Here is a 15,137-nt window from a genome sequence, read left to right on the forward strand (position 1 = left end):
GTTGCCTTGTCTACTAATGAATGCTGCTGACTGCACAGAAATGAAAGCAGCACTTACCTATGAAATACCATTTGAAATGATGCATGCCCTGCCCCTGGGCTATATGTGACTTCACTGCCAATCCAGTAAATTCTGAGCATGCACTAACAACCACCACCTTCTACTTTCCAGATATGGTTAAGAATGACAAGTGTCACAAACTGTCCAGATGCAAAACTCACATATAAACACAAAAATACAACTCATTTTAAATTGTAAATATATGAGTCATGCAAAGATATGTGAAGATTGTGCTGAAAAGAAACCCAGCATTATGAACAGCAGAAATTATTTTCATCCAAATGCTAGTATCTATTTAGATTTAGTATTGTCTTCTATAGATTGGGGGTACACACACTTTAAGGCAGTTTGAGCTATATATCTGTATTGTTTTATTTTTCACATAGTTTATAAAGAATATAATGATCTTTCAAATTGTTTAATGTTACCAACTTTTTCCAGCTGAGACACAATTTGCTTTAAAAAAATTAATCATTTCCCAGGTTGAATGTAATCAGAAAGGGCATCAGCATATCCTGAGATGGGGCAGCTCCTGGACACAGGGGTCCTGGTAGGGTCCACTGCCACCAATCCCCCACCCATGTTCCTCACCTGCCTTCCCCTTATGGGTCATTCCCCTGCCCTTTTCCTTGTGATCACTCTGATATATTACTAGCTGTTCATTCTGCTCATTGCCAGCAATGAAGGGTTTATGGTTGGTGTACACCAGTTCTACTGAGGGTCACAATGATGGCATTCCCAGCCACACATACTGCCCAGAACCATCAAGGAAAGACCACTGTGTGATCATGTGTGGCAGAAAGATGTATGGACAGGTAAGGCCCATGCAGGTAGAAGATGGGAAGGGATGCTTGTGCAGGGGACCTGGGCAATAAGTCTGTCTGGGAATGTCACAGCTGCATGAGAAAAGCCATTGGCTGATCATCCATGCAATTGAAAGTCATAAAGAGAAAATAAGAGGTCTGGGAAACACTGCTAATGGATTTTAGTCAGTCATGATATTGAAATTCAGAGTTAGCAAAGGCATACAAATCAGTTACTCTGGGTACCAAGTTGACATTATGGACTGAGTCCAAGCTGTCCTGAAGGTTGGGTCAAGTTTGTAATAGCTTACCCTGCTTCAAACAGCTGGTTTGCATCTCCAGCAAGGGAAAATGTTAGCAGAAGTGGGGCTTTAGCAAAGGGATGTGTAAATAAAAAATAATCCTGGTATTTGTGGAATTTGGGTACATTGATCCCATAAATACCAGCATGGTATTCAAATTTGGTAAATATTTGCGAACCAACTCTTCTCTTCTTCTTCAGCTTCATTATACCCTATTATGGTAACCCATTGTTTAACATATGTATGTGTCCTCTGGGCCAGCTGCTCTGAAACACCTTGCCATGGTGATCCATGCAACTGTCATCTTCAGGTTGGATTTCTGTAGCTTGCTCTCTTGACCTTAACCTGGAGACTATGGCTGGTGCAAAATGCAGCTGCTAGGCTTCCCACATCCTGCCGGTGCTGAGCAGCCGCATTGGCTGCCAGTAGAATACCAGATCAAGTTCAAGATCTTGGTTTTAGCCTTTAAGGCCATTTGCAGTCTGGGCCCAGTGTACTTAAGGCTCCATCTTTCTCCTTATGCCCCTCACAGGACTCTTTGCTCCATGGGGTCAAATAGACTGCTGAAGTTAACATGGCCTCAACCAAGGCCAGGGTGTTTTTGGCTCTGGCCCCTGCCTAGTGGAATGACCTCCCAGAAGAGCCAAGGGCCCTGTTGAAACTAACTCAGTTCTGCAGGGCCTGCAACATGGAGCTCTTCCACCAAGCATTTGGATGAGGCTAGGCTGATCTTGTCCCTCCTCTGCTGCCCTCTACTTGCAACATCATCCCTCAAGAGCGCAAAGGGTGAGAGGTAGGGTGGGAGGTTTTGCCTAACTTAATGGGGTTGGGGATTTGTATGGGTTTTATGTATTTTTTATTAAACTGTATTTAAACTGTTGTTAGCTGCTATGAGCCAGCAGGCCAGGAATGGTGACCTATAAGAAAAATAAATATTATAGTTGATGGTCCCCTCAACACCCCTTCCATTTGAGAAAGGTTGGGCAAAGGGGTTCAATGGGCACTCAAAAAAGGTGGCCCAAATTAATTGTTTTCTATAGAAGGGGGAGAGGCATTTAAATTTAAAGTGAACATGGCCATTTTAATCCCTTTAAACATCTTTCCCAAGCCACGTTCACCCTGAGGCAAATAATAAGAATAAAGGGATTTGTAGTCTACTTATTTTATCTTGGAACCTGCCAAGAGCAAGCTTTGCCAAGAGCGGCAGGTAATAAATTCTAATTCTAATTCTAATAAAAATGATGATGATGATGATGATAATGATGATGATGATGATGATGATGATGATGATGATGATGATGATGATAATAATATATTCAAAGGGACTGCAGCATTTTCAAACACTCTTCAACTTCAGCTATCTGGCAGTCCCAAAAGATCTTGAATATTTTTGGGATTTTGGGGCCTCAGCCATTTCAAATAGTTAAAAAATATTAAAATCAATATTTGGATGAAATAATACCCCCAAAATACCAATGAGTTATTTTCTAGGTCTTCTCACAGCTTGGATTAGCCAGATCTACATACTAGTTAGTCTGGAAAATGATCCTGGCACTGTCCATGGTATGTTCAAAAGGCATTAAAGATGACACTTATTCCACATTAGTCCTACTTGTTTTAGCAGAGTTGAAGCCATGGTGGAAGGAAGGGAATGATCTTCATTGGGCTCTTTTTTTCTTTCCTTTTCTTTTTTGAGCTTGTAGAGAACTCTTGGGTCTTCAGTTGCTCTGCTAAATCCTAGAAAACCTGGGCTAATTATAATGTAAACAGGAGAGTGCTTTTCCATCTCTTATTCCTGGTGCCATGGCAGGTGGAGACATGCTGGGAGATATTCCTAAGGACCAGTAGAGAAGATGCAAGGAAGAATAGCAGCCAGTTTTAAGGTGTGCATGGGGGTGCGGGTGAAGACTTGTTTGCTATGCAGTCCTTTGATCTCTGTAGTAATCCTGTTTAGAGTGCATACTATAAATTCTGCTCTTTTAAAACTTTGATTACTGAAATCATTATGTGCTAAGGATAGACATCTTAATCCAATGTGAGAGAAAAATGTCTTGTTGGGCTGTGAGAATGGCTTTCTTTTTGGAGAATGGTTCTTCTCTGCAGTGTCTGTAAATAGGCTTCCTCAGAATATGACAAACCCATTCCGGTTTTGGTTTCTGTTCTGGTTTGGCCTCTTAATATCAGCATTTTAATTGTAATAAGCTGAACTCTCTCAGATTTTTGTAATATTAACATTGTTGAGCATTCTGATTTCTTGATTCTTTTATAATGGTAGAAAATATTACAAAAGATTTGCACAAAATGAAGGGGACATACACAAGGGTAAGTCAAAAAGTATTGCTACAAAATCATAGATACCTTTATTAAAGCAAAGGATGCGATGCTAATGGTTCTCAACATATCCTCCATCTAGATCAATACACTTCTGAAGGCAGTGTTTCCATCTTTTTAAGCCTTTCCTAAGAAATTCTGCGGTCTTCGATTTACACCATGTCAAAATGGCAGTTTTAGCCTCCTTGAGGGCCTTCAATCATGTTCCTTTTAAATGTTCTTTGGGTTTTGTGAACAAAAATCAGTCTGAAGGGGCAAGATCAGGGCTGTGGTGGGTGGGGTGGGGTAAGGTTTCCCAATGAAATTCTCATACTACGGCCCCTGCTGTCCTCAAATAATGGGCAGGTGCATTGTTGTGATGGGGAAACAAAACCTTGTTGCAACCTTCCTGGCCTTTTTCACACCAATGCAGTTTTAATGTTGTTTTTAAGGCTCCCTAATGAGACTAAGACAAATGTATTTCTGAGAGAACTTGTCTGCAGCCATCCAATGATCACAGGGACATGTTTAAACATGTTTTGTTGTGAATAAACCCATGTGTGCATGAATACTTTTTGATTTATCCTCTAGTATATATGTAACACATTTATGTGTGTTATATAGAAAGAGAGTCAGTCAACCACACGTAATTTATATGAAGACCTTTAATATGTGCTTTGCAAAAGGTGCTGCTGATCTAGATGCATAATTAAATGTGGGTGAGATTTCTACCAGATAGTGAAAATCCCTCACAGGTTCATTGAGCTAGAAAATTAGTAAATCCTGTTCAGTAAGGTGCTTAACGGTACTGCCACGTATCTGGTTATATTTTGCTTTTTTAAAAAAAAAAGTCTGCAATTTTTTATGGCTGTGATGTGCTGATTATTTGATAGATATTCTAAGTCATTAAATGATGAGAGGCAACAAAGGACACTTGTATACCTTGTGCCACTTTTAAGGAATAGCCTCTAGCCAGTAGTTGCTCAAGCAGAATTCACTTGCAGAGCTTTTTAGAATATGCAGGATTTTTGCAGATACATTACAGAAACTAACTTTGTTCTGGTGTTTCAAACGAGGAATGCAACATTACTCACCTTGTGCATGTAGACTAAGTTACTAACAATGCAGTCCCAAGCAGAGTTATACCCTTCTAAGCTTGTTGACTTAAATGGTCTTAGAATTATGTAATTGTGCTTGCAAAGGCTACTGCACTTTCAAGGACTGAATTGTAAAGACCACCGTAGCCACCCCTCCTTCCGTGTTCTACCACAGTGCCCAACTGCAACACTTCTCTGTTGCTGTTCAGTCATGACCCAAGGGTTAATTTCATGATGTACCAGGGCTGCCAGGCCTCCAGCTACAGTGGGAATTATTGTCCTGGCAGCTCTGTTCACCCATCACCATTCAGAGCAATGGTGGGAGATTTTTTAAAAACAATACACCAGTGTTATCTATGGCAGTGGTCCCCAAACTTTTTTAGGCTGGGGACCGGCAGGGCAACTGCCCCGCCTGCACATCGCGACCGCAGGTTGGGGACCACTGATCTATGGCACTACATCACTTCTGGGCTAGCTTTAGGCATTGCTGGACACTACAGTTTCCATAGAGTATTTGGTGATGCCTATAGCTGTCCTATGCTGGTTTTCCCTAGCAGTGACATAGCCCCCCCCCCCATGTCATCACCCCCATGCCTGGTTGCCAGATGTAGCCTGTCAACACTGCCATGCACTCCATATTAAGTATGGCAAATAAGGCTCTCTTCATAAGGTTTCTGCTGGTAGTAACTTGGTTGCTGGTTTCACTTGAGAACAAGTTGATTAGTATAAGTTGTGAGGGCTCCTTCTTTGAAATCAGTGCTTAGGATCAAGTGTGGAGAGTGCAGACAGCAACAGTCAGATATCAAAGTGGTATGGGGGGTGAAAGTAGGCTACACCTCTGTTCCTCCCTCTTGCATGATGAGCCACACTCCCAAGATAATCCCAAAGAACTACTTGGGGCCTTTCTCAGATCTTATCTTCACAGAATCCTGCTTTTCTTTGTGTGCCAGAATGGGATGGTGATGACCAATACCCACCAAGATATTATGATTTGAAGCTATTTTTTGAAACATTTGAAACATTGGATTAAAGCCACTGTACTCATTGCAAGTGAAAAGAGAGCCAGTGCTGTGTTTTGTTGTCTGATGCATTAATGAGAGTGGCTGCTGTGATTCTCATTACCTTTCAGTGGCCAATATTGACTGAGAATGTCTCAAGTTTTCAACCATTCTTTCACCAAGCAAGCTGAAATATATAGCTTACGAGTGGGCTCCTTATTTTTAGTTCATTCCTAATTTTGCCCTGTCCTGTCACAGAAGCATGTACCTTAGCTGCTCACCACAGTGAGCAAAAGACTTCAAAAGTCACCAGCCTCAAGTGGTGGCCAGAATCACAACACCCAGGCTAACCAGGTAAGCTGCTTTGGGTCCCCATTAGGAAGAAAGGTGGTATGTAACCAAAGTAAACAATTAATTAAACTTCTGGAAAGAGCACTTATAAAAGAAACATTGTAACCAAACAAGCTGATACTATCCATTTTTAAAAGACTTGCTGAGACAAAGTGTTACTTGTTATTTGAATAAAGGAGATATGTTCTGTACTCTAGACCAGTTTGGAGATGACTTACAGGGCTCAGTGGGGACTATACATGCCTAAACAGGCTCTAGATTGCTTCTAACTATTTATTTTGGTGCTTTATTTTGAACTTAAAAACAAAACAGTAAAACAAGGCTTTCATCCATTTCTTTATTATTTGGCATTCTTTCATCTTCTCCTCTTTCATCCTTGCAATAAATATCCTGTACCTTTTTTTTTTAGAGAGAGCAAGAGACAGACCTTTGACTTTCACCAAGGACCGTTTACACGTTGGGAACTTCACTGCTCCAGATCCCATGCAGGAGCCCAAATTGGGGGCGGATGAGGCACACTGGGCCAAATGCTCCCCCATGTGGGTGCAGGAAGTGGTGGGGTAACCTGCCACGATTAAAACTCCAGCCTGCAGCCCGGCATGACATTTCCAGTGCGTAAACGGTCAGTGAGAAGATTTTTTCTCCCAGCAGTAGCAGTTGAACTGGTTGGGAAAACATAACATTGAAATCAGGGTTCTGGCAAGCCTTGTTCTCCAAGTAAGCTGCATTCAGCAGTACTGAAGATTTTATAAAATCCATCCCACTTATCAAATAGACAGCAGCTTCCTCTTCCTGCCCAGCTTGCAAGTGTCCTCTTCTCTCTCAGGAGTGAGCTTATGTGGCATTTCCTCCCAGATTGTTCCTCTTCTACCAAGAAGCCAGAAGGATTTAAATATACTTACATAGGCTATGCAAATGTCTTATTTCATGACAAACCCTAGTGAGACACTCTGGTCTTCTAGTTGGAACTGTGGATCATGCTTGCCTAGGTTGTGGTCCTTCAGTAGGCTTACCCTTGTAACACTGTGCTAAACACTGGGCTGACAACTGTGGCTTCTCCAAGATTTATACTGTGGTACTTTGGGGTGACCTGATGCTAGAATCTAATGTGTTTGCCTAGATTTTTTCAGTTTTCATATTCTGGCAGCAGAGCAAGCGAGAGAGAGAAAACACTTCTATCTCTGATCATTTTTATTCTTTTTGAAAAGTTAGACATTTCTTCTAATTGCAGTTTTTAATTTCATTTTGTATTACAGTTATACTAACAGAGTGGTCACCAATGGACTGAAAGCACAAATTAATAACCCAGAATTGAAAGTCAGAGCACTGGACCCGCACATCCGCACCTTAATTGATAAATTGCAGCATTTTAATCAGGTAAGCAGTTCTCAGTAGAACAGTTTACATTTTGTGTTTGGTCTAATAAGTGAAAAGGTTGTCAAGCAGTATTGTATGCATAGTAAACACAAAGGTTTTCCATGTGGCTCCCTCGGATTCTGGGAGAGGGCAAAAGGATCCTAGTGCATGCCAGCTGACCAGGCAATGCTGCATCAAGCCAGTGCGGCTTTCAGTAATTTATAATATTGATTGCAACCCATTAGACTGCTTCAGGTAGTTCTGAATTGTTACAAACCATGCTCCAAGTTCTACAGATTGGGCGGGGTTTAAAATGCTTCAGTGCCTGGAAATAGTGTTTGAATTTTGAAATAGCCCATCATGCTCTCTAAGGCAGATCCAGATTAGAACCTGTAGTAGGTTTAAAAAAAATAGAATGTAGTTTTGCTGAAGATAATTTTTAATTTTCTCAACTGAAATGAAAAGATTGTCTGTCAGTAGGCATCCCAGAAATATGATGAATGTGTGCTTGCGTAAGTGAATCGCTTGAGCTCTATGGGTTGTACTTGGCTGTCTACACAAATCTTCAGTCAGTCAGTGCAGAATATATTACGATTCCTTAATATTATTGCTGCAGGACAACATTTTGCAAGTTACAGAGGTGGTGTCAATCCAGATTAGTCAGAGCTACCTACCATGCTTAACAGCAATTGATTTTCATTTAATGTGAGCATATTTTTGCGTCCAATTTGAGAGCATGTTGATCACTGCATTCACCGAGTTTGTAATGACAGAACAGTATTTCCTCCCTAATCATTCACCATTAGAGAATATGAGAACAGGTGACTTTTGACCACCACTATTGGCTGCAATATTGATTGTGCTGTTTAGTGCAGAAAGAAATTGTGTACATTGTGTGTATTTATGATTCACATTACCTTATAATTCTTTTATCTGTGGGATTCAATGGGGGGGACAACAAAGGAGATGAGTAGTTTTATGATCCTAAGGAAGTTTCAGTACCCCCTCTCTCAAAATCCAGTTCCCTGTGTTATATGGAAAACATATTTCAAACTAGATTTTCCCCAAGAATTTTGTGGTATGCCCAGTGAGGTTTTCAGGGGGAGAAGTCAACATTTATTTTGGGCAAGTCATTGAATGTAGTGTGCCTTATGTAGCTCGCTAGTAGAAAAATAGTAAAAGTTGCACTTTCTTATCACCAGACATAAAGACCCCCAAATGAGCCTGTTTCCTACAAACGGAAAGTACAAGGCACTTCTGGAGGCTTATCTTCCTAGCCTTCCACTTCCCACAGCAGTCCCCTGTGAATCTCTGAGAGCCAAGAATGGGAACTTTTATGGATAATGTGTCATGCAATATAGGGGAAATCAGATTAAATAGCCTAAAGGAGGGTAAGATTTCTTGACCTTTTCTCTTTGTAAACCCTTTCATGCTACATGACATTTTGTCTGTGAGGGTTCACTAGCCCCCAAATCTACTTTTGGGGAGTTACATAGGGCTGCTGAAAGATGCAGAAGGCAAGAAAGGTCTACCCCAAAGAGTAAGATTCAAGCCACACTGCCATCTAAATCACAAAGTCTTCATCTTATTGCATCCTCGTAAGTGACTTTTTTCTTTTTGGTGGGGTGACTTTCTGTTGACCTTTACGAAAAAAGGATCCTTGCCTCTAACAGACTAAAATTTGTAAAATGTAATTGACTGCATGAATTAAACATAATGCTTATTTTTGCCTTTAGATAATTTGTTGTTGAGTACTTCAATCATGGATAGAGTCACTGAAGCAGTCGGTGCGAGCTTAAATGGACACAGGGGAATGGTAGAGGATAGGAAGGCCTGGAGGATCATTATCCATGGGGTTGCGATGGGTCAAACACGACTTCGCAACTAACAACAACAACAACTTCAATCATAATCCAGTCCCACCCGTGTCACAGTGTGTTTGTTGTGGGGAGAGGAAGGGAATGCAATTGTGAGTCATTTTTGAGACTCCTTCAGATAATGAAAAGCAGAGTATAAAGCCAACTCTTCTCCTAGTTAGTATTTCTTCGAAGATAAAAAAAATCAGAGCAGTTGATAAATTCCTCTTTTAAGCTTTCAAATAAAACATCAGACATACATAGCAATTTTCTCAGGTTTTTCATCTAAGAGTAGGATTAATTCAGGAATAAAACTGTCACTCAGAAGTTAATTAAAACATAGTTGTATAGAATTGTTCATGGGGAATATGTACATATTGAATATTCCTTGTATATTGGAGTACAATCCTTGTCCTTCAGTATAAAAATTTCTGAAGAACAATTGTGTACATATTCTTTCTTTTGTGCATGTAATATATGTAAATATTTTAAAACACTTTACCATTTTCAGTTAGTGGAGGGAATGAATCCAGGGGATCATTTTAGGATAGCAATAGCTATATACATGGATAGTTTGGTTCTATTCCTGACTTACTTTTGTCCCCAGGCACAACTGTGAAGGGAGTGAATTTCTAAAAGGAACCTGCCCTTTCCCATCCAAGTTCCTTTACTTCTTTAACAACAGCATTTCATACTAGTTCATTTAAAGCAGGGGTGTAACCCCCACCTAGCTCAGTTTGAAAAGAGAATCGGATAGTTCCTCTCAGCACTTCCCCCAGGCTAACATACATGGCTCTGATTCCCACCCACCTCAGAGGGGTGCAGCACACAAATATCTTAATACTGGGAGGATGGGAAAGTTGGAATGTTGAATGTCCATTGTTCAAATGGCTGACAGGTAGTGTTACGGCCTCCCCATTTCCCCTGGAAAATTCACCTTAGCATTCTGAGATAAGGGAAACCTTAGATTTGTCTACTTAGAGTTGCAAACTCTGGCTTGAGATATTCCTGGAGACTTGGCTATGGAGCCCAGGAAAGATGGAGCTTGGAGAGTAGAGGGAGCTCAGCATGGAGGAAATGCTATAGAGCAACGGACCACTGTGCCAGGGTGCGGGGAAAGGGCAACCCAGGTTTGCACGGCAGCCCCGGTGCAAACTTGTCACACGTGCGCATTTGCATCTGGCAGGGGCGCAAATGTGCACGTGTGGCAGTGTTGCACAGGCGTGCATGCGCAAAACTGCCACACATGCACGTTTGCGGTCCTGCCTGACGCAAACACGTGTGCGCGGCAAGTCCGCACATGCTCGTTTGCGCCGCCGGCATGCCGGCAGCCACGGCTCCCTCTCCCCACCCCTCCGGGCAGTGAGGAATTCGGCCGCAGACCGGCCGATTAGCTTGCGGCCCAGCAAGCTTCTCTTCCCCCCCTCCCGAAGCAAGAAGCTGGCCGGGCCGCAAGCTAATCGGCCACTTCGGCAGCTGATTTGCTCACGGCCTGGCAAGCTTCTTGCTGTGGGGGGGGGCAGAAAGAGGGAGCCATGGCCCGGCGCCGAGGCCTTCGCAGCCCAGCACCAGGCTGTGGCCCGGGGTTTGGGGACCACTGCTATAGAGTCCGCTCTCAAAGGTGCCATTTTTCTTCCAGGAAGTTGATCTTTGTAGTCTGGAAATTGTTTGTGATTCCTTGATATCTCCATTTTCCTTCTAATTTAACAAAAGGCAGATTTAAGAAGATCCCTGTTTCACAAAGGCTGTGCATGTATGGATGCCCCACTGCAGATACACTGGGTCATTTAATTTTAGACTGTCCTCACTTTGACCTTTTACGCACTGGAGGTTTCTTGCTGGGCTGCAGGCTGGAGTTTTAGTTGTGGCAGGTTGCCCACATGGGGGAGCATTTGGCCCGGTGCACCTCATCCGCCCCCGATTTGTGTTCCTTCATGGAAGCTGGGGCTGTTAACGGTCTTGAGAGTTGTTGTCCAGCTTGGGGAGTATCCTTACACAAGACTAATATTATCCATCTAGACAGGAAACACTGCATTGGAATAGCACTTAATGAAAAGGACCCTGCTAAAATGTTTGCGATTGCACTGATGTTAGTCCAGATTTTAGTTGCCAGCTTGGATTGGATGAATGCTACAACTGCTGTAACCAAACTTGATTGTCTGTAAATTGTTTTGGTTTGCAAACCTGGTTGACACCATGTTTGTATTATATTTACTTGTTATTCTTTCCTTCTGTTATGTCAATCTGTTGTTGATGATGGCAAAGTCAGCTTAAATATTCTTCTCCTGTCACTTGGAGCCATGGTGGGGAACTAAGGCTACCTTCATAGGATGTCTGGCAGCCTTAATACACACTTAGCTGCCTTTTCTAGTTGCAGTTGCCTGACTAACAAAACAATATCACCTCTTTGGTTCCCCACTCATGTATTGTATTAGCAGATCATGATGCAAAAATAATCATATAGATGGGGAAAATCCTTGCTCCACAATGCAGAGAAAGGATAAACACTGCGAAGGAAAGGTAAATACCCAATGAACACAGCTTCCTTAGCCTTCTGTTCATTTAAAAAACATATTCAGAAATGAATGTAAGTATACCCTGTCAGTCTTCTGGGTTGTTTTTAGTACACATACATACTTCAGTTGGAAAAATAAACATCTTTCACAATTAACACAGCAGGCTTAGAACACTAAAACCTTAGTAATGAATTACACTAGAAAGGTGTTGAGAAATATCATAAAGCGATGGTAATTTTTGTTAACTACAAAAATGGTGTTGGATATGGCCACCAGATTAATTCAGTTCTCTTTATTTATTTACAATTATATTCTGTGGACTCCGGGGAATGGTAGAGGACAGGAAGGATCATTGTTCGTGGGGTCACGATGGGTCAGACATGACTTTGCACCTAACAACAACAACATATTCTGTTATTTATCAAAAGCATTTTTGGAACAATTTGTATTGTTTTAAAACAACCATGAAAAATGCCAAGAAAACTTTTTTAAAAAGTAATGGATACTAAAAAGAAAGAGAAGCAGACAGAAATCTAAGATATTAGCTCCTAAAACCACAGCAGAATGTCATCCTTAATGTATGTAATAAAATACAACTGTAAGTCTAATCTTGACATTTTGAAAATACCTCCATTCTCAGCTTTAAAAGGCCAAATATGTGAATTTTCAGAGATATGAACAAAGTTCAACAAGAGAAGCGGATTATTTAAACGCTTGAATAATAGTATGTCTCAGATAGCTTGTAGGTTAAATAAGAAATAGATGTAAAGTGCTTTTTCTGTGGAAGAATATGCAATGATATTAATATTGTAATGGGTATAGCAACTGTGGATTTCACAAGTGACTTCTAAAACACAGATATGGCAGAACAATTTTGGTAATTCTACTTATTCTTGACTGAATCATATAGTGGTTCAGACTGAATCATATAGTGGTTCAGATTATGTCAACATGCAAATTCTCAGATTACTTTCATAATTTTCAGCCCTACAGAAACTAATAGAACAATCTTATCCTTGCCCAGGGTCAGGATTACTACTGAGTTATCCTAGGCTGCCAATTGTGGGGAATATAAATTTTATATGTTGGTAGTATCTACCATCATTTAAAACACATACAATAAAAACTTTGTTATGCCGCATTCATTGGAATAAGGGTTGCTGCTTGATCCCATTGCTGAATACTCAAGTTTATTACTCTGTCCTGTATTCTACCGAAAGGAATCCACAGGGGTGGAACCTGAGTCCATTGGGATGAGCATGGTGATATCCCCTATACCTGGTGGGCCACATTCCCTTCCAAACAAACCACAGAAGTATCCTGCATAGGAGTCAGAGAAGCAAGTCGGTTGCTTGAGAACCCTCTTTCAGAGATGGCTCATGAATGCTCAAGTCAAACTGAGGGAGAAAAGCATCAAAGTATGATGTCAGAATGCTAGCAATGTTTGGAAACATCAAGCTAGCCATCTGCAAAAGCAGTTTTGTGCAAAACCCCCACCCCCTCCCAAATACAGGGGCATGGTAGTTGAGATCGAAGAACTTACCCTCTGGGAGATAGTGGTTAACTGAGCATTCTGGATAATCAAGTACTAGAAAGCTTTCCCTGTACAAGCAGGCTCCCAACCATATAATAATTAGATAAGGTTGGATATATAATGTAGGATTTGCAGAAGTTAGTCAGAATCCTGTGGTCATTCGAGGATCAGTGCCAGTCCTAGTGAAATCATTTCAAAAAAATGACATAACTTTAGATTATTCTGGTGAAGCCAAGACTCTCAGGACACACCCACCATACTTTCTCTTTATCTGCTGTGGCTCAGGCAGTAGATAATGTGCTTCCTACAGCCAAGTGAAGTATACCTTTTGGAAGAAATATGCATAGAAGCTGAGCACACACTGATTTGTCACATTTTTCGTAAAAGAAGCATGTTTTACAAACAACAAGCATTGAGTCAGCATGAAAACAAATGGAAGGCATACACTGATGGATCTGTTTATGAGGTATGATACTAATCACCAGGCCTTTAAGGACTAGTGTGTGTCTTTCTCTTCTGGTTGTTCTTATTGCTGTGTGGTTAGGGAGTTATTTCCTTCAAGAGGGCCTAAATTCTAATCTTGCTGTATTACTACAGTGATTATTTATAACTGACCCCACTATTTAGCACTTTATCTTGGTTTGAAATTACCCCACCTTCAGGTTTTCTTCTTCAGAAACAGTGCAAGCACTGGTACCCTATGAGTAGCACTAGCTATGTTCCAGATTTTTGCAACTACAGACAAAGGAAGCTTTGAGTCTGAAGAGTTCATACTCAGAAAATCGTGTTGGTGTCTGCGATGCTATCAAACTCAGATCTGGTTCATTAGAACAAACTCACTTCTGATCTCAGAGGAGCAGAATGTCATAAACAGTATGTAGCAGTCATATCAGTGAAAGCCCTGATAAGATATATATGCTGGTGTGCAAATCAACCTTTGTTTCATAACACCAAAAAGCCCGAAGGAAGCACCCTTTGTTTGAACCTCCCATGTGGCATACCCATTTTCACCTTCACTGCACAGAATAATTTCTGATTGATCACTCTGTCCAGCTAGCCCAGTACGTGGCAAATCTAATTACTTCTCCAGTTTAGCATCACTGGTTCCTTCCTTACTAATTAGACAGAATAGATTTCTCTCCATATTTGATTCCTGGGAGCATTTTAATTAGACCCATAAGCAACCTCTCTCTGAACCCCTGAGCTACAGTTACAATGGCATCACATCTAAGATCACATGGGCTGTTTTATTGTCATGTGCTGCTTGAAACTCCAGTGAGGCATTTTAACACTCCTCTCCCTTTGGAGAGAAAGCTTCATTTTTCTCAGTTTCATTTTATTTTGATCCTTAAGTTATACACATTTTTTACTCATAGCATATAAAAGGTCCTCACAAACTGAGCTACTTTAATTTAAAATAAATGACAAGAGCACCTGAGAGTCAGCAAAGAGGCCATTGCTGCTGTGGGGTCCAGGAGCACTGAAAAGGACGTTGAGAGGGAAAACAGGGACTACAAGTCCCAGCCTTCCTAGCAGCAGCCTTGAAGCAGCAGGAGACAGGGGAGGGGCAGAGAAAAGTGCTCCATTAGAGGGAGCAGAGCCTGTCTGCTCTGCCTCTTCTCCCCTTCAGCGTTGAAGCGAACACCCACCCTCCCTCAATACTGTTCTGTTTAAAGGGTTGTAACAGTTGTGTTGTATGTTTATGAAAGATAAATAAACAGGAGGAGTTTGTGTGCTAACCCTCTTTAAGTATTGCTGATACTTAATAGCCCTCTTTAGGTATTTGAAAGGTTGTCACTTGGAGGAGGGCAGAATGCTGTTTCTGCTGGCTGCAGAGGAGAGGACACGCAGTAATGGGTTTAAACTTCAAGTACAACGATATAGGCTAGATATCAGGAAAAAGTTTTTCACAGTCAGAGTAGTTCAGCAGTGGAATAGGCTGCCTAAGGAGGTG

General features: G+C 41.3%; 1 protein-coding gene across 3 annotated transcripts in view; it reads left to right on the forward strand.

The window, feature by feature from the left end:
- Positions 1 to 15,137, forward strand: part of LOC143843240 (glypican-5-like) — a 471,566-nt gene that overhangs the window by 245,746 nt on the left and 210,683 nt on the right. For all 3 annotated transcript variants that reach the window (XM_077349002.1, XM_077349003.1, XM_077349004.1), the window contains one exon: positions 7,178 to 7,298. In XM_077349002.1, the coding sequence (XP_077205117.1) occupies positions 7,178 to 7,298 (121 nt within the window). The remainder of the gene's footprint in view (positions 1 to 7,177; positions 7,299 to 15,137) is intronic.

The sequence above is a fragment of the Paroedura picta genome, chromosome 8 (assembly GCF_049243985.1).
Source record: "Paroedura picta isolate Pp20150507F chromosome 8, Ppicta_v3.0, whole genome shotgun sequence".
Classification (NCBI taxonomy): domain Eukaryota; kingdom Metazoa; phylum Chordata; class Lepidosauria; order Squamata; family Gekkonidae; genus Paroedura; species Paroedura picta.